This window comes from Mixophyes fleayi, chromosome 1 (assembly GCF_038048845.1).
Source record: "Mixophyes fleayi isolate aMixFle1 chromosome 1, aMixFle1.hap1, whole genome shotgun sequence".
Lineage (NCBI taxonomy): Eukaryota > Metazoa > Chordata > Amphibia > Anura > Limnodynastidae > Mixophyes > Mixophyes fleayi.
Window position 1 is genome coordinate 213540328 of NC_134402.1, and position 18109 is coordinate 213558436.

At 56.2% G+C, this 18109-nt stretch overlaps 1 protein-coding gene across 2 annotated transcripts in view; it reads right to left on the reverse strand.

Annotated features, from left to right (window-relative positions):
* The window catches only part of HMG20B (high mobility group 20B), a 115398-nt gene that overhangs the window by 75295 nt on the left and 21994 nt on the right, over positions 1-18109 (reverse strand). For both annotated transcript variants that reach the window (XM_075204908.1, XM_075204903.1), the window contains exon 6: positions 5890-5942. In XM_075204908.1, the coding sequence (XP_075061009.1) occupies positions 5890-5942 (53 nt within the window). The remainder of the gene's footprint in view (positions 1-5889; positions 5943-18109) is intronic.

An 18109-nucleotide genomic window follows, 5' to 3' on the forward strand; every position in this document is an offset into this window, starting at 1 on the left:
GCCAAAACCCTGCATTTGTGAATGCAAAGGCATGCAACAAAGAAAACAACATGCAGCAGAAACAGACGCTGCCACTCTGTACAACTGCGCCATTGAATGACGCTGTTGTGCCGTACAAAAAGCTGCAACCTTCCTGGAGAGTGCACTGTACAAGTCACTGGATCCTGCAGAAGGGTACAGACAGAATGTTGGTCGTGATGCAGTGGCAAGAGACCACCTAGACCCTGCCCCCTACACTCTTTAGCGCTAGAGAGGCTAACGGGCATAAAATTCCTAAACAGGAACTGTGCGAACAAGAGCACAAACAATCTCCCGTTGGAGAAACGTTACACACAAAGAAGAGGCACAAGAATGATATACCGCAATCCCTGTGTTAGTGGAATGCAGGCACTAAATGTCAGAACCAATAATGCCTCGTACAACTCGCCACTAATTTTTTGGGAAATAAAATGAGGAAGAGCCATACACATTCTCGCCCCGGATCCCCTATGAGATGTGATAGTCAAGGGAGCAGCCTGCATTGAGCCAACAACTCAATCCACTCAGTGATATCCAAAAGATCACCATATACACTGATTCAACAGCTTAAGCCAATCAGCTATATCTAAGGAAGTACTGATACAGTGCTTAAATCATTCAGATATACCAGGGAGTACTCATACAATGAGCTAAACGGCTTAACAAACTCAGCGATATCTGAGGAAGCACTCATATAGAGAACGGACAACGTAAGGCCGTCATATATACAAGAGAGCACTCTTACCATGAGTTAACAGCTTAAAAAATTCAGAGAGTCACCGGAGGCTGAAGCAAGCCCCCTAATGACGACAATTAGACTCCCTGGAAATATGCGACCAACCAAAGCCTGAAGAAACCCCCTTAAGTAAGACAACCTTCCGGTGAGCTAACCGGAGAGCCACGGAAAGTGCCGCTAAAGGGAGTAAGGCGGAGACCTGAATCGGAGCCAGCTAGAAAAGAAAACCCTTTAAAGATTCCTGAATGGGACGTGTAAAACTCAAGGAATTTACACCAACCGAATATATTTCCAAGCCCAAAGAAACAGCTGAAGAAGCAGCTCTACAGCTGTATTTTAGGTAGCAACCATTTCCCTGTAAGGGCTCTCAGGCCATAAATGTTGGGCGTCCGACGCCACAGCGTCAAACTAGATGATGGAAATCAAAAAGGGCCGAACAGCAAAATGAGGCCGATCTGGGACCGGAAAAAAGAGGGACGTCAACGCTAGTCCCCTAAACCAGGAGAACACTGCTTTGCAAGACACATGGCGGACTACCAGACTAGCTGGGATGCGCCCCCTCCTAGAAACTCTTGAACACCCATGAAGAAATGGGACCTGTAAATAACATGTACACTCCCTAAGTTCTAGGGAGACCCGACTTGGCTATGGACAAATCCACTTGAGGATCATTAGATTGAGAACCGACAGACAAAACAGGTTAACATGTCAAAAGAACCTGGGCTCCCTCTCGGAGAGCCCTATGACCTAACCAGGAAAGCACAAAGGAATTAATCCTGGAGTGCCCCACTTTATCTGGTAAATGACTGATTGCTAAGGCATTCGGCACTCAATAATAATACGTTGGACTCACTTGGCCCATAGTATGTCACAAAGCACACCCCTCCGACCATACACAGGTCGACCCCTATCCTGCAATTAGGATATGGGTATTCCAGAAATGCTACAAATATAAAACAGCCCTGCATTATGAGACCGAATTTCTACAGGTTTCCTGACCCCCTGCACAAGAAGGACAACTGACCCACTCAAAAATCAGTGTGGCTAAGCACCACCCGAAAGGTAAACCAGTGGATCAGGGCAGAGGGATGCTATGCACGTCCAAAACAAGGAAGACAGCTTCCCTTGATGAGAATCTCCCTGTTGAGACATGGGAGATGTTCCGATGAGGAGAGCCAATGATTCACTAGAACCTTGGTATCCTATTTTATAAAACAAACTCATGTTACTGAAAGGAAATTCTGCCAGGAACATTTTGGCACCGAGTAGAAGAGAGACAAGCGTGTTCTTCGGTAGGAAGATACAGAATGTTCCATTCTAGAAGATGAGGCAGAAGCCAACACCTCTGGTGTGGTAGAATAAGCGAAGACCTGGGAAGGTCTAAAGTGACCACCTGCGAACTCAATAATGCAACCCCTGCTGCTTGCTGAGAGGCTGCAAGTATAATATTCTGGCTGAAAACATCTAGCTATAAGCTAAGCGTTGGTTGTAATAAAAAACTTCCATGTACGGGGGATGCCCCCCAGACCTATGGATGTTTACCTGACAGCCACTGTACATAAACTATAAAGTACCCCTGTAAGGCTAGGCCTGACCTGGAATGTGGTACCCTGACCTTAGATCAACAGAAAAGATGAACGTATTGAACACGTAAACATCATGGCCTAGTGTCGCTGACATAAAAATAAAAGAAAGCACACCCACCGCCAGAAGCCTTTGAATACTCGTTTGTAATAGTGCCAATTGAGAGTTCCAATATTGGAACGTAGTCCTGTAAGCCTGTGACAAACTAGTGTTATCATAGCTGGATAGCTATATTACTACCAGCTATGACTCCGCTGGGTGAATACAAACCACCCCAGTAACCCTTAATGTAAATAAAGGTTAGAGAACTACTTCTGTCAGAGAACCACTCTACCAGCTCCTGCTCTGTGTAGGAAAAACCTCTTTAGTCAGCTCCCGCCAGGGATAGCAAAGTAAGAACTGAACAACCACAGGGTCGTCACCAGCCGGGATTACTTCCCTTGTATTCACTCTGACATGAAAGGGAGGGAAGATGAAAATCTGGCTAGTCTATTACCGTTTCCCTGGTTTTTGTCAAAAGACAGACACCGAGAGAAATATATGAGGAAAAACATTTTCCCAATAGGGTGGCACTAAGGCTTAGATTGCCAAATGAAATAAAGACTGGTGTTTTGCCAATGCTAAAACTGTGTAAAGTTTAAGCCGGAATAATCCACCTCGTGTGTGTGAAACCAGAGGGAATAATGTTCTTGTTAGTAAAACCAAGATCGAAATAGACATCCTCTAGTGAGAATCCTGACTGTGACAACAGTGAGAAATAAAAACCTGCCCATCTGTGGAAGATGGTGAACAACAGCGTCTCTTTTCAGATGGTTTTTCACCTGAATAGTGGAATGCCGCTTCTGTGTTAGCGGACAGATATAAGCTGTGTAGGGGCTTAACCAACACAGTGTAAACCTGTGTAGAAGCATAAAAAAGGGTATACTCACGTACCATTTCGGACTTTTAAAATCACCTTAATGCGCTCGACCACCCGAGGCGACAGTGATTTAGGCCAGACCTGTTTCTGCAAAACTGCTCACACCGAAATGGGAACACCCTGTTTGTAGACCCTAGGCCATTGATGCTGCCGTAGATTTAGCCCAGCTTGACATCCGCAGAACTGCTGCAGTCACCGAAGTGGATGCACCTTGTTCGCCAAGCTAAGTCTCATAAGCTACACCGAGAGCATCCGGGCTAAGCTGTAGAAAAGGCGATATTAAAATATCCATTTTGTACAGACATAATGCAACTCAGGTGTACCAACGAGGTACTCTGACACCTAAGACAATGGTAAGCAAAGGGTAAGGAAATATAAATGAATCTCGTCATTTGTACATAATTATTGTCAGTACAGACGGAAATCTCCTATTGGGGGAGTTTTTCCAGCCAAAACGCAATGGAATTATAGGCGAGACCAAATACATCTGTATGATATGTTTTGGGCACCTTAATTATATACACATTGCAACATGCAAATGCTGATTCTTACCTTGGTAAAGCATACAGCATAATATATATTCTTTTAACTAAATACATTGTGTGGTACATATACCTATACACACACACATATATATATATATATATATATATATATATATATATATATATATATATATACACACAAAAACACACATACGTGTGCATACAGAGCATTCTGGATAGGCTGGTCAAAAGATAATCCAGACGTGCATAGAGCACCTGTATATCCTAGTACAGACATAACAAACAATGTCTATTAAACTTGGGAACTCTGCTGCAGACACAGTGAAAATTAAAGGCACAAGTTGCAATAACAAGCCCTTTATATATATTAGAGGTTCAATGCAGCATAGAAACTCCTCTAGGATATATACCAGGAAGTTTCTAGGAATTAGACACCAAGTGAGAAAAACAGTCCTAGTCTATATTCAAAAAGACTGAACAAGTTAACTTTTGTTTAGCAAACAAATTAAAAACAAATTAAAAACAATACAGAGGTACCGGCAGCTTTGAAGGCAGAGGGGTTTCAGCGTGCAGCCCGATGTCTCTGTCTGGCACAACCTCCAGCCATGGGCGCCGTCTGTGTTTAGTAGCTGAAAGGGGGAGGGAGTTCAGACTTCCATCCGTCCCCAAGATGGCCGCCTCCACGCGCCGCCGAACTGCACATACAAAGTATGTCAGTCGGCTTTAACAAAGCATCCACCGCCAATTTTAAAGTGCCCAGGCTGCGGGGAGCATGACTGCACTAATCGCCTTTAGTGCAGCGCGATTGCATCCCTGTCCCCCCGCTCGCTGCCCACAGGGGGAAGGAGGCGGGGAACCTTGCCGGCATGTCCGCGGGGGGAGGAGAGGCTATTGTAGCTTCACTCCCGCCTGATAAATAATTAAGGGCCCCGGCCGATCTATATGGCCGTTAAACTATATATATATATATATATATATATATATATATATATATATATATATATATACACACACACATATATATATATATATATATACACACATATATATACATATACACATATATATATATATATATATATACATATACACACACATATAAACTGTAGCCACTCCCGTGGCTTCTGCAATATGCTGCCCTTATGGCAGACTTACAATAAGAGGGCCAACTGCTCATTTCTAGGGGGAGACTGCCGGCAATGGTGCAAGTAAGAGGCAGGCTGCTTCTTACCTTGCGCGGGGACCCGGGTGAAGTAAACCTGACAGGCTGTTCACCCACTCTGGGACTTAGGCTGGATCCCCACGCTGCACCTGCAAAAAGGAATAAAATAAAAACATGAAACCTAAAACTAAACTAAGTATATAGGCAGGAGCCTATACAGAAGTGACCTGTCTCCAGAAGGCACTTACAACAACTGAAGTCAGCTACAGAGGAGGGGCATAGTGTGGGAGGAGTCAGGGGAACAAACAAGTTTATAAGTGCCTAACTCCAGTCCCACCTACTATACCCCAAGGTAACGCAGTGTCCCCCAGTGGTAGGACAGAGAAATATTCCAAAAATTGAGAGCGGAATTTCGTTCGCAGTCAGGGTTTCCCCACAGGGGTAGACTATAGAGGGAGAATGGGTGTATGTTCACATGGGATCTGCAAGTCTCCCAGATCTTAGATGAAAAACTCAGGTTGGGAGATGATTTGACTAGAGTGGATTTCATTCATGTATACAGGCCCCAAATACAGGACAGAGAGGACAGTGAGAGGTAATTAGACTCAATCTCTACCCAAGACAGAGATAATGGGGAGGGGAATGAGACCAATTACATAGCATTTTATGGATTAGTTTGTAAGCTGTAAAATGCTGTTTGAGTATCATTTCAATATCTGATTGGAATTAAGCCCCAATCATGTGTCTAAAGCTGTTACTTCATTTGTGAAAAAGTAGTACTCCTAATAAGTCCACTGATTAGTCTTGCCAGGTTTTAAATATGTATACATAGTGCAGACTGAATTAATGCAACAATGTACCATAAAAGAGAGAATCCAAGTTAATAAATATGGGACCCTGAAAGAAAAAATGATTGTTTGCATAGTCAAGTGAGTCTGCTAAACAAAAACATTATGTCACTCACCTTTTGCATGTGTCCATTTAACAAAGTACTAACAGCTGATGCACCAGTTTCTTCTGTGAATTGGTAAAAAAGACAATAAATAATTCAAACCTTTATTGCCCAAACCTAGTAAAAGTCATAATTGTTTCAAAATGTTATAAAGATAATACTATATAATATTATAATGCAACGCTATTATACACTTTAATAATATAATGCCAATACAACATCAATAATACATCTTTGCCCATAGGTATAAGTTAAGTAAATATATTCCTGTGATGGAGGTCACTACATTTGAGGTAAAACACCAGCCATTTTTTTCTTAAAAATATTAATCCCCTTCCACAACTGGAAGAGCCACGCGGTTCCCAATTTAGATATCCCTGCATTTCTTGAGAAACTCACCCATTCTTCTATAGATAATGGTAATTTTCCTGGGCTGGACACCCTGGACAACTTTGAATGAGTCCACTGTTAAATACAAAAGGATCAAAAGCCTTAGAGAGCAGCTGTGCCTTCCAACCAGCACATTCAATCTACTTGCTGTAAGCAGTGTATTCATTCAAAGGTCTCCCACGCGGAAAGCCGTGCTACTAGAGACGAGACAAGGCGCTGGTCAGAGGTAGATCTAAGAGGGATAGACGGAGAAAGAGTATTTTGAATTGTATTCTGGAGTACACATTGAGCCAGTGTAGGGATTTGCAAAGTGGTGGAGCAAATGTGGAGTGGTGAGAAATCAGTCTTGCAGCAGCATTTAGGATGGATTAAAGTGTGGATACACAGGTTTCGGAAATGCCAGATAGCAGGAGATTGCAGTAGTCAAGACTGTAAAGGAAGAGAGAACGGACAAGAGTTTTATTAGCATTATGAGTAAGAAAAGGGCTTATTGTCAGGGCCGCCGAGAGGGAGGAGGGGGGGGCAGGTGCTATTTACCCGGGCATGGAAGGCGGGCGAGCCTGGGCCCTCACTGCCGACTTTTTTTGATGGAGGGGGGGGGCAGCACGGCCCAGCGATGGTGGAGATGGGAGGGGGGGGCAGCACGGCCCAGCGATGGTGGAGATGGGGGGGGGGGCGGAGCACGGCCCAGCGATGGAGGAGATGGGGGGGGGCAGCACAGCGATGGAGGAGATGGGGGGGGGAAGCACGGCACAGCGATGGAGGATATGGGGGGGGCAGCACGGCACATCGATGGAGGAGATGGGGGGGGAAGCACGGCACAGCGATGGAGGAGATGGGGGGGGCAGCACGGCACATCGATGGAGGAGATGGGGGGGGCAGCACGGCACAGCGATGGAGGAGATGGGGGGCAGCACGGCACAGCGATGGAGGAGATGGGGGCAGCACGGCACAGTGTGATGGAGAAGGAGGGGGGGGCGGCATCATGGCACAGTGTGATGGAGGAGGAGGGGGGGCGGCACCATGGCACAGTGTGATGGAGGGGGGGGGCGGCACCATGGCACAGTGTGATGGAGGGGGGGGGCGGCACCATGGCACAGTGTGATGGAGGAGGGGGGGGGCGTCACCATGGCACAGTGATGAAGGAGGGGGGGGGGGGTTTGGGACCATGGCACAGTGTGATAGAGGGGGGGGGGCAAAGCAGCATGGAGGGCGTAGAGAGTGTGATGCGCGTGTGTGTGACGGCACAGGGGGCTTGTGGTAATGCGCGTGTGTGTGGTGTGACGGCACAGGGGGCTTGTGGTAATGCGCGTGTGTGTGACGGCACAGGTGGCTTGTGGTAATGCGTGTGTGCGTGTGTGTGTGTGTGTGTGTGACGGCACAGGTGGCTTGTGGTAATGCGCGCGCGCGTGACGGCACAGGGGGCTTGTGGTAATGCGTGTGTGTGTGTGTGTGTGTGTGTGTGTGTGTGGTGTGACGCACAGGGGGGCTTGTGGTAATGCGTGTGTGTGTGTGTGTCGGCACAGGGGGGGTTGTGGTAATGCGCGTGTGTGTTTGTGACGGCACAGGGGGCTTGTGGTAATGCGCGAGTGCGTGGGCACAGGGGGCTTGTGGTAATGCGCGCGTGTGTGTGTGACGGCACAGGGGCTTGTGGTAATGCGCGTGTGTGTGTGTGTGTGTGACGGCACAGGGGGCTTGTGGTAATGCGCGCGTGTGTGCGACGGCACAGGGGGCTTGTGGTAATGCGCGTGTGTGTGTGTGTGTGTGTGTGTGTGTGTGTGTGTGTGTGACGGCACAGGGGGCTTGTGGTAATGCGCGCGTGTGTGTGACGCACAGGGGGCTTGTGGTAATGCGCGCGTGTGTGTGTGACGGCACAGGGGGCTTGTGGTAGTGCGTGTGTGTGTGTGTGTGACGGCACAGGGGGCTTGTGGTAATGTGCGCGTGTGTGTGACGGCACAGGGGGCTTGTGGTAATGCGCGCGCGCGCATGTGTGTGTGTGTGTGTGCGACGGCACAGGGGGCTTGTGGTAATGCGCGTGTGTGTGTGTGTGTGTGTGTGTGTGTGTGTGCGACGGCACAGGGGCTTGTGGTAATGCGCGTGTGTGTGTGTGCGACGGCACAGGGGGCTTGTGGTAATGCGCCCGTGTTTGTGTGACGGCACAGGGGGCTTGTGGTAATGCGCGCGTGTTTGTGTGACGGCACAGGGGGCTTGTGGTAATGCGCGCGTGTGTGCGACGGCACAGGGGGCTTGTGGTAATGCGCGCGTGTGTGTGTGTGCGACGGCACAGGGGGCTTGTGGTAATGCGCGCGTGTGTGTGCGACGGCACAGGGGGCTTGTGGTAATGCGCGCGTGTGTGTGTCGGCACAGGGGGCTTGTGGTAATGCGTGCCGTGTGTGTGTGTGTGTGACGGCACAGGGGGCTTGTGGTAATGCGCGTGTGTGTGTCGGCACAGGGGGCTTGTGGTAATGCGCGCGTGTGTGTGACGGCACAGGGGGCTTGTGGCAATGCGCGCGTGTGTGTGTCGGCACAGGGGGCTTGTGGCAATGCGCGTGTGTGTGTGTGTGTCGGCACAGGGGGCTTGTGGCAATGCGCGTGTGTGTGTGAGACGGCACAGGGGGCTTGTGGCAATGCGCGCGCGTGCGTGTGTGTCGGCACAGGGGGCTTGTGGTAATGCGAGCGTGTGTGACGGCACAGGGGGCTTGTGGTAATGCGCGCGTGTGTGACGGCACAGGGGGCTTGTGGTAATGCGCGCGTGTGTGACGGCACAGGGGGCTTGTAGTAATGCGCGCGTGTGTGACGGCACAGGGGGCTTGTGGTAATGCGCGCGTGTGTGCGACGGCACAGGGGGCTTGTGGTAATGCGCGCGTGTGTGTGCGACGGCACAGGGGGCTTGTGGTAATGCGCGCGTGTGTGTGTGCGACGGCACAGGGGGCTTGTGGTAATGCGCGCGTGTGTGTGACGGCACAGGGGGCTTGTGGTAATGCGTGTGTGTGTGTGACGGCACAGGGGGCTTGTGGTAATGCGTGCGCGCGTGTGTGTGCGTGACGGCACAAGGGGCTTGTGGTGGTGATGCGCGCGCGCGCGCCCGTGTGTGTGTGTGTGTGTGTGTGTGTGACGGCACAGGGGGGCTTGTGGTAATGCGCGCGTGTGTGTGTGGGCACAGGGGGCTTGTGGTAATGCGCGCGTGCGTGTGGGCACAGGGGGCTTGTGGTAATGCGTGTGTGTGTGTGTGTCGGCACAGGGGGGTTGTGGTAATGCGCGTGTGTGTGTGTGACGGCACAGGGGGCTTGTGGTAATGCGCGCGCGCGTGCGTGGGCACAGGGGGCTTGTGGTAATGCGCGTGTGTGTGTGACGGCACAGGGGCTTGTGGTAATGCGCGCGTGTGTGTGTGTGTGTGTGTGTGTGACGGCACAGGGGGCTTGTGGTAATGCGCGCATGTGTGCGACGGCACAGGGGGCTTGTGGTAATGCGCGTGTGTGTGTGTGTGTGTGTGTGTGCGACGGCACAGGGGGCTTGTGGTAATGCGCGCGTGTGTGTGACATCACAGGGGGCTTGTGGTAATGCGCGCGTGCGTGTGTGACGGCACAGGGGGCTTGTGGTAGTGCGTGTGTGTGTGACGGCACAGGGGGCTTGTGGTAATGTGCGCGTGTGTGTGACGGCACAGGGGGCTTGTGGTAATGCGCGCGCGCGCGTGCGTGTGTGTGTGACGGCACAGGGGGCTTGTGGTAATGCGCGTGTGTGTGTGTGTGCGACGGCACAGGGGGCTTGTGGTAATGCGCGTGTGTGTGTGTGCGACGGCACAGGGGGCTTGTGGTAATGCGCCCATGTTTGTGTGACGGCCCAGGGGGCTTGTGGTAATGCGCGCGTGTTTGTGTGACGGCACAGGGGGCTTGTGGTAATGCGCGCGTGTTTGTGTGACGGCACAGGGGGCTTGTGGTAATGCGCGCGTGTGTGCGACGGCACAGGGGGCTTGTGGTAATGCGCGCGTGTGTGTGTGCGACGGCACAGGGGGCTTGTGGTAATGCGCGCGTGTGTGTGCGACGGCACAGGGGGCTTGTGGTAATGTGCGCGTGTGTGTGTCGGCACAGGGGGCTTGTGGTAATGCGTGTGTGTGTGTCGGCACAGGGGGCTTGTGGTAATGCGCGCGTGTGTGTGTGACGGCACAGGGGGCTTGTGGTAATGCGCGTGTGCGTGTGTGTGCGACGGCACAGGGGGCTTGTGGTAATGCGCGCGTGTGTGTGTGTGTGTGTGTGTGACGGCACAGGGGGCATGTGGTAATGCGCGTGTGTGTGTCGGCACAGGGGGCTTGTGGTAATGCGCGCGTGTGTGTGTGACGGCACAGGGGGCTTGTGGTAATGCGCGCGTGCGTGTGTGTGCGACGGCACAGGGGGGCTTGTGGTAATGCGCGCGTGTGTGTGCGACGGCACAGGGGGCTTGTGGTAATGCGCGCGTGTGTGTGCGCCGGCACAGGGGGCTTGTGGTAATGCGCGCGTGTGTGTGCGCGACGGCACAGGGGGCTTGTGGTAATGCGCGTGTGTGTGTGTGTGTGACGGCACAGGGGGCTTGTGGTAATGCGCGTGTGTGTGCGACGGCACAGGGGGCTTGTGGTAATGCGCGTGTGTGTGCGACGGCACAGGGGGCTTGTGGTTATGCGCGCGTGTGTGTGCGACGGCACAGGGGGCTTGTGGTAATGCACGTGTGTGTGTGCGACGGCACAGGGGGCTTGTGGTAATGCGCGCGTGTGTGTGTGACGGCACAGGGGGCTTGTGGTAGTGCGTGTGTGTGTGTGACGGCACAGGGGGCTTGTGGTAATGTGCGCGTGTGTGTGACGGCACAGGGGGCTTGTGGTAATGCGCGCGCGCGCGTGTGTGTGTGTGTGTGTGTGTGCGACGGCACAGGGGGCTTGTGGTAATGCGCGTGTGTGTGTGTGTGTGTGTGCGACGGCACAGGGGGCTTGTGGTAATGCGCGTGTGTGTGTGTGCGACGGCACAGGGGGCTTGTGGTAATGCGCCCGTGTTTGTGTGACGGCACAGGGGGCTTGTGGTAATGCGCGCGTGTTTGTGTGACGGCACAGGGGGCTTGTGGTAATGCGCGCGTGTGTGCGACGGCACAGGGGGCTTGTGGTAATGCGCGCGTGTGTGTGTGTGCGACGGCACAGGGGGCTTGTGGTAATGCGCGCGTGTGTGTGCGACGGCACAGGGGGCTTGTGGTAATGCGCGCGTGTGTGTGTCGGCACAGGGGGCTTGTGGTAATGCGTGCGTGTGTGTGTGTGTGTGACGGCACAGGGGGCTTGTGGTAATGCGCGTGTGTGTGTCGGCACAGGGGGCTTGTGGTAATGCGCGCGTGTGTGTGACGGCACAGGGGGCTTGTGGTAATGCACGCGTGTGTGTGTGTGCGACGGCACAGGGGGCTTGTGGTAATGCGCGCGTGTGTGTGTGTGTGTGCGCGACGGCACAGGGAGCTTGTGGTAATGCGCGTGTGTGTGTGCGACGGCACAGGGGGCTTGTGGTAATGCGCGCGTGTGTGTGCGACGGCACAGGGGGCTTGTGGTAATGCGCGCGTGTGTGTGTGCGACGGCACAGGGGGCTTGTGGTAATGCGCGTGTGTGTGTGTGTGTGTGTGTGGTGTGTGTGTGACGGCACAGGGGGCTTGTGGTAATGCGCGTGTGTGTGCGACGGCACAGGGGGCTTGTGGTAATGCGCGTGTGTGTGCGACGGCACAGGGGGCTTGTGGTTATGCGCGCGTGTGTGTGCGACGGCACAGGGGGCTTGTGGTAATGCACGTGTGTGTGCGACGGCACAGGGGGCTTGTGGTAATGCGCGCGTGTGTGTGCGACGGCACAGGGGGCTTGTGGTAATGCGCGCGTGTGTGTGCGACGGCACAGGGGGCTTGTGGTAATGCGCGCGTGTGTGTGTCGGCACAGGGGGCTTGTGGCAATGCGCGCGTGTGTGTGTCGGCACAGGGGGCTTGTGGCAATGCGCGCGTGTGTGTGTCGGCACAGGGGGCTTGTGGCAATGCGCGTGTGTGCGTGTGTCGGCACAGGGGGCTTGTGGCAATGCGCGTGTGTGTGTGAGACGGCACAGGGGGCTTGTGGCAATGCGCGCGCGTGCGTGTGTGTGTGTGTGTCGGCACAGGGGGCTTGTGGTAATGTGCGCGTGTGTGTGTCGGCACAGGGGGCTTGTGGCAATGCGCGCGTGTGTGTGTCGGCACAGGGGGCTTGTGGCAATGCGCGCGTGTGTGTGTCGGCACAGGGGGCTTGTGGCAATGCGCGTGTGTGTGTGTGTCGGCACAGGGGGCTTGTGGCAATGCGCGCGCGTGCGTGTGTGTGTGTGTGTGTCGGCACAGGGGGCTTGTGGTAATGCGAGCGTGTGTGACGGCACAGGGGGCTTGTGGTAATGCGCGCGTGTGTGACGGCACAGGGGGCTTGTGGTAATGCGCGCGTGTGTGACGGCACAGGGGGCTTGTGGTAATGCGCGCGTGTGTGACGGCACAGGGGGCTTGTGGTAATGCGCGCGTGTGTGCGACGGCACAGGGGGCTTGTGGTAATGCGCGCGTGTGTGTGCGACGGCACAGGGGGCTTGTGGTAATGCACGCGTGTGTGTGTGTGCGACGGCACAGGGGGCTTGTGGTAATGCGCGCGTGTGTGTGTGTGTGCGCGACGGCACAGGGGGCTTGTGGTAATGCGCGTGTGTGTGTGCGACGGCACAGGGGGCTTGTGGTAATGCGCGCGTGTGTGTGCGACGGCACAGGGGGCTTGTGGTAATGCGCGCGTGTGTGTGTGCGACGGCACAGGGGGCTTGTGGTAATGCGCGCGTGTGTGTGTGTGTGTGTGTGTGTGTGTGTGTGACGGCACAGGGGGCTTGTGGTAATGCGCGTGTGTGTGCGACGGCACAGGGGGCTTGTGGTAATGCGCGTGTGTGTGTGCGACGGCACAGGGGGCTTGTGGTTATGCGCGCGTGTGTGTGTGCGACGGCACAGGGGGCTTGTGGTAATGCACGTGTGTGTGTGCGACGGCACAGGGGGCTTGTGGTAATGCGCGCGTGTGTGTGCGACGGCACAGGGGGCTTGTGGTAATGCGCGCGTGTGTGTGCGACGGCACAGGGGGCTTGTGGTAATGCGCGCGTGTGTGTGTCGGCACAGGGGGCTTGTGGCAATGCGCGCGTGTGTGTGTCGGCACAGGGGGCTTGTGGCAATGCGCGCGTGTGTGTGTCGGCACAGGGGGCTTGTGGCAATGCGCGTGTGTGTGTGTGTCGGCACAGGGGGCTTGTGGCAATGCGCGTGTGTGTGTGAGACGGCACAGGGGGCTTGTGGCAATGCGCGCGCGTGCGTGTGTGTGTGTGTCGGCACAGGGGGCTTGTGGTAATGTGCGCGTGTGTGTGTCGGCACAGGGGGCTTGTGGCAATGCGCGCGTGTGTGTGTCGGCACAGGGGGCTTGTGGCAATGCGCGCGTGTGTGTGTCGGCACAGGGGGCTTGTGGCAATGCGCGTGTGTGTGTGTGTCGGCACAGGGGGCTTGTGGCAATGCGCGTGTGTGTGCGACGGCACAGGGGGCTTGTGGCAATGCGCGCGCGTGTGCGACGGCACAGGGGGCTTGTGGTAATGCGCGCGTGTGTGTGCGACGGCACAGGGGGCTTGTGGTAATGCACGCGTGTGTGTGCGACGGCACAGGGGGCTTGTGGCAATGCGCGTGTGTGTGTGACGGCACAGGGGGCTTGTGGCAATGCGCGCGCGTGTGCGACGGCACAGGGGGCTTGTGGTAATGCGCGCGTGTGTGTGCGACGGCACAGGGGGCTTGTGGTAATGCGCGCGTGTGTGTGCGACGGCACAGGGGGCTTGTGGCAATGCGCGTGTGTGTGTGTGTCGGCACAGGGGGCTTGTGGTAATGCGCGCGTGTGTGCGACGGCACAGGGGGCTTGTGGTAATGCGCGCGTGTGTGTGTGCGACGGCACAGGGGGCTTGTGGTAATGCGCGCGTGTGTGTGCGACGGCACAGGGGGCTTGTGGTAATGCGCGCGTGTGTGTGTCGGCACAGGGGGCTTGTGGTAATGCGTGCGTGTGTGTGTGTGTGTGACGGCACAGGGGGCTTGTGGTAATGCGCGTGTGTGTGTCGGCACAGGGGGCTTGTGGTAATGCGCGCGTGTGTGTGACGGCACAGGGGGCTTGTGGTAATGCACGCGTGTGTGTGTGTGCGACGGCACAGGGGGCTTGTGGTAATGCGCGCGTGTGTGTGTGTGTGTGCGCGACGGCACAGGGGGCTTGTGGTAATGCGCGTGTGTGTGTGCGACGGCACAGGGGGCTTGTGGTAATGCGCGCGTGTGTGTGCGACGGCACAGGGGGCTTGTGGTAATGCGCGCGTGTGTGTGTGCGACGGCACAGGGGGCTTGTGGTAATGCGTGTGTGTGTGTGTGTGTGTGTGTGTGTGTGTGTGTGTGTGACGGCACAGGGGGCTTGTGGTAATGCGCGTGTGTGTGCGACGGCACAGGGGGCTTGTGGTAATGCGCGTGTGTGTGCGACGGCACAGGGGGCTTGTGGTTATGCGCGCGTGTGTGTGCGACGGCACAGGGGGCTTGTGGTAATGCGCGTGTGTGTGTGCGACGGCACAGGGGGCTTGTGGTAATGCGCGCGTGTGTGTGCGACGGCACAGGGGGCTTGTGGTAATGCGCGCGTGTGTGTGCGACGGCACAGGGGGCTTGTGGTAATGCGCGCGTGTGTGTGTCGGCACAGGGGGCTTGTGGCAATGCGCGCGTGTGTGTGTCGGCACAGGGGGCTTGTGGCAATGCGCGCGTGTGTGTGTCGGCACAGGGGGCTTGTGGCAATGCGCGTGTGTGTCGGCACAGGGGGCTTGTGGCAATGCGCGTGTGTGTGTGAGACGGCACAGGGGGCTTGTGGCAATGCGCGCGCGTGCGTGTGTGTGTGTGTCGGCACAGGGGGCTTGTGGTAATGTGCGCGTGTGTGTGTCGGCACAGGGGGCTTGTGGCAATGCGCGCGTGTGTGTGTCGGCACAGGGGGCTTGTGGCAATGCGCGCGTGTGTGTGTCGGCACAGGGGGCTTGTGGCAATGCGCGTGTGTGTGTGTGTCGGCACAGGGGGCTTGTGGCAATGCGCGTGTGTGTGTGAGACGGCACAGGGGGCTTGTGGCAATGCGCGCGCGTGCGTGTGTGTGTGTGTCGGCACAGGGGGCTTGTGGTAATGCGAGCGTGTGTGACGGCACAGGGGGCTTGTGGTAATGCGCGCGTGTGTGACGGCACAGGGGGCTTGTGGTAATGCGCGCGTGTGTGACGGCACAGGGGGCTTGTGGTAATGCGCGCGTGTGTGACGGCACAGGGGGCTTGTGGTAATGCGCGCGTGTGTGCGACGGCACAGGGGGCTTGTGGTAATGCGCGCGTGTGTGTGCGACGGCACAGGGGGCTTGTGGTAATGCACGCGTGTGTGTGTGTGCGACGGCACAGGGGGCTTGTGGTAATGCGCGCGTGTGTGTGTGCGCGACGGCACAGGGGGCTTGTGGTAATGCGCGTGTGTGTGTGCGACGGCACAGGGGGCTTGTGGTAATGCGCGCGTGTGTGTGCGACGGCACAGGAGGCTTGTGGTAATGCGCGCGTGTGTGTGTGCGACGGCACAGGGGGCTTGTGGTAATGCGCGCGTGTGTGTGTGTGTGTGTGTGTGTGACGGCACAGGGGGCTTGTGGTAATGCGCGTGTGTGTGCGACGGCACAGGGGGCTTGTGGTAATGCGCGTGTGTGTGCGACGGCACAGGGGGCTTGTGGTTATGCGCGCGTGTGTGTGCGACGGCACAGGGGGCTTGTGGTAATGCACGTGTGTGTGTGCGACGGCACAGGGGGCTTGTGGTTATGCGCGCGTGTGTGTGTGTGTGTGTGTGTGTGTGTGTGTGTGTGTGTGTGTGTGTGTGTGTGTGTGTGTGTGTGTGTGTGTGACGGCACAGGGGGCTTGTGGTAATGCGCGTGTGTGTGCGACGGCACAGGGGGCTTGTGGTAATGCGCGTGTGTGTGCGACGGCACAGGGGGCTTGTGGTTATGCGCGCGTGTGTGTGCGACGGCACAGGGGGCTTGTGGTAATGCACGTGTGTGTGTGCGACGGCACAGGGGGCTTGTGGTAATGCGCGCGTGTGTGCGCGACGGCACAGGGGGCTTGTGGTAATGCGCGCGTGTGTGTGCGACGGCACAGGGGGCTTGTGGTAATGCGCGCGTGTGTGTGTCGGCACAGGGGGCTTGTGGCAATGCGCGCGTGTGTGTGTCGGCACAGGGGGCTTGTGGCAATGCGCGCGTGTGTGTGTCGGCACAGGGGGCTTGTGGCAATGCGCGTGTGTGTGTGTGTCGGCACAGGGGGCTTGTGGCAATGCGCGTGTGTGTGTGAGACGGCACAGGGGGCTTGTGGCAATGCGCGCGCATGCGTGTGTGTGTGTGTCGGCACAGGGGGCTTGTGGTAATGTGCGCGTTTGTGTCGGCACAGGGGGCTTGTGGCAATGCGCGCGTGTGTGTGTCGGCACAGGGGGCTTGTGGCAATGCGCGTGTGTGTGTGTGTCGGCACAGGGGGCTTGTGGCAATGCGCGTGTGTGTGTGACGGCACAGGGGGCTTGTGGCAATGCGCGCGCGTGCGTGTGTGTGTGTGTGTGTCGGCACAGGGGGCTTGTGGTAATGCGAGCGTGTGTGACGGCACAGGGGGCTTGTGGTAATGCGCGCGTGTGTGACGGCACAGGGGGCTTGTGGTAATGCGCGCGTGTGTGACGGCACAGGGGGCTTGTAGTAATGCGCGCGTGTGTGACGGCACAGGGGGCTTGTGGTAATGCGCGCGTGTGTGCGACGGCACAGGGGGCTTGTGGTAATGCGCGCGTGTGTGTGCGACGGCACAGGGGGCTTGTGGTAATGCGCGCGTGTGTGTGTGTGCGACGGCACAGGGGGCTTGTGGTAATGCGCGCGTGTGTGTGACGGCACAGGGGGCTTGTGGTAATGCGTGTGTGTGTGTGACGGCACAGGGGGCTTGTGGTAATGCGTGCGCGCGTGTGTGTGTGTGACGGCACAGGGGGCTTGTGGTGGTGATGCGCGCGTGTGTGTGTGTGACGGCACAGGGGGGCTTGTGGTAATGCGCGCGTGTGTGTGTGGGCACAGGGGGCTTGTGGTAATGCGCGCGTGCGTGTGGGCACAGGGGGCTTGTGGTAATGCGTGTGTGTGTGTGTGTGTGTCGGCACAGGGGGGTTGTGGTAATGCGCGTGTGTGTGTGTGACGGCACAGGGGGCTTGTGGTAATGCGCGCGCGCGTGCGTGGGCACAGGGGGCTTGTGGTAATGCGCGCGTGTGCGTGTGACGGCACAGGGGGCTTGTGGTAATGCGCGTGTGTGTGTGTGTGTGACGGCACAGGGGGCTTGTGGTAATGCGCGCATGTGTGCGACGGCACAGGGGGCTTGTGGTAATGCGCGTGTGTGTGTGTGTGTGTGTGTGTGTGTGTGTGCGACGGCACAGGGGGCTTGTGGTAATGCGCGCGTGTGTGTGACATCACAGGGGGCTTGTGGTAATGCGCGCGTGCGTGTGTGACGGCACAGGGGGCTTGTGGTAGTGCGTGTGTGTGTGACGGCACAGGGGGCTTGTGGTAATGTGCGCGTGTGTGTGACGGCACAGGGGGCTTGTGGTAATGCGCGCGTGCGTGCGTGACGGCACAGGGGGCTTGTGGTAATGCGCGCGTGTGTGTACGACGGCACAGGGGGCTTGTGGTAATGCGCGCGTGTGTGTGCGCGCGACGGCACAGGGGGCTTGTGGTGATGCGCGCGTCGGCACAGGGGGCTTGTGGCGATGCGCGCGTGTGTGTGTGTGCGAGACGGCACAGGGGGCTTGTGGC